Consider the following 1,602-nt stretch of genomic DNA (forward strand, 5'->3'; position numbering starts at 1 on the left):
TTTCATAAACCGTAGATAGTGTCAGTGCTATCCTGAGTTTTATGCTCCTGGTGTTTGATTACATCAATATATGATGATCAAATGCTTGGTGTCCTATAGAACCACTTAAAACATTCTTCTTATAGTAAATGAGATAGGGGAGAATTCCCCAGAGAGGCAGGGGAAATTATTTCAGAGAAGCTTGTGGATCTTATGATGAATATGTCCATTTTCCCTAGCAGGTTCTCTTGCCAGGTCATACCAAGCAGATGAATCCAGCAAATCATTCTCAGGTGACAGGTTTTGTCCTCCTGGGGCTCTCTCAGGTATGGGAATTTCGGTTCCTCTTCTTCATTGTCTTCTCTGTTGTGTATCTTATGACTGTAATTGGAAATCTCCTTATTGTGGCCATAGTGACCTCTGATCCACGCCTGCACACAACCATGTACTTTCTCTTAGGCAATCTTTCTTTCTTGGACTTTTGCTACTCTTCCATCACAGCACCTAGGATGCTGGTTGACTTGCTCTCAGGCAACCCCATTATTTCCTTTGGTGGCTGCCTGACTCAGCTCTTCTTCTTCCACTTCACTGGAGGCATCAAGATCTTTCTGCTGACTGTCATGGCATACGATCGTTATGTTGCCATTTCCCAGCCCCTGCGCCACACGCTAATTATGAATCGGACAGTTTGTGGGCTCCTCCTGGCAGCCTCCTGGGTGGGGGGCTTCACCCACTCCATTGTACAGGTTGGACTGACTATCCAGCTGCCATTCTGTGGGCCTAACAAGCTGGACAATTTTTACTGTGATGTGCCCCAGCTGATCAAATTGGCTTGCACAGATACTTTTGTCTTAGAGCTTCTGATGGTGTCTAACAATGGTCTGGTGACCCTGATGTGTTTTCTGGTGCTCCTAGGATCCTACACAGCACTGCTAGTCATGCTCCGAAGCCACTCTCGGGAGGACCGTAGCAAGGCTTTATCCACTTGTGCCTCTCATATTGCTGTGGTGACCTTAATCTTTGTGCCTTGTGTCTATATCTATGCAAGGCCATTTCAGACATTCCCTATGGATAAGCTGGTCTCTGTGCTGTACACAATGGTTACTCCTATGCTGAATCCTGCTATCTATACCCTGAGAAACAAAGAAGTAATCATGGCGATGAAGAAGCTGTGGAAGAGGCAAAAGGACCTTCTTGATCCCCTGAAGCACTGACCCCCAGAATAGCAGAGACAGGAACCTGAGAATCTGACAGATGTTTCAGTGAACCAACCTTCCTCAGAAGACCCACAATATAGCTAAATCTATTTGTCTACTGTTTCACTATTGTTCTTAGTTTTAGTCAAGTTCTGGTACTTGAACTTTTAACCAAGCCAGAAAATGGAATGAGTTCCTAGAACTTCACCCAAGCGTCTCTTAGAGAAAAAGCTTCAAGTGCTATGCAGAAACAATGTTAAGCTCAGATGGTACTTTCCCAGATGAGCACGTTATTGGTCCTGCTGAGAAAGTTCCAACTGCAATATGCATGCAGGTGCTACATTGGGTGTTTCTTTTATGATATTGCTTCTTAAACACAAAATACATTGTAGAGCTCAAAAACAATTTAAAGTTCCTAGAGACAGGA

General features: G+C 44.2%; 1 protein-coding gene across 1 annotated transcript; it reads left to right on the forward strand.

Moving 5' to 3' along the window:
• Positions 1-248: 248 nt before the first annotated feature.
• Positions 249-1,193, forward strand: LOC106832811 (olfactory receptor 4D5). The gene has a single exon (XM_014843700.2). It carries the CDS (start codon positions 249-251, stop codon positions 1,191-1,193), a length of 945 nt encoding a protein of 314 aa, XP_014699186.1.
• Positions 1,194-1,602: the final 409 nt, after the last annotated feature.

The sequence above is a fragment of the Equus asinus genome, chromosome 20 (genome assembly GCF_041296235.1).
Source record: "Equus asinus isolate D_3611 breed Donkey chromosome 20, EquAss-T2T_v2, whole genome shotgun sequence".
Lineage (NCBI taxonomy): Eukaryota > Metazoa > Chordata > Mammalia > Perissodactyla > Equidae > Equus > Equus asinus.

What these genes read in the sequence shown, in the direction of transcription:
- LOC106832811 (XM_014843700.2), top strand. Translation starts at nt 249, where the DNA reads ATGAATCCAGCAAATCATTCTCAGGTGACAGGTTTTGTCCTCCTGGGG.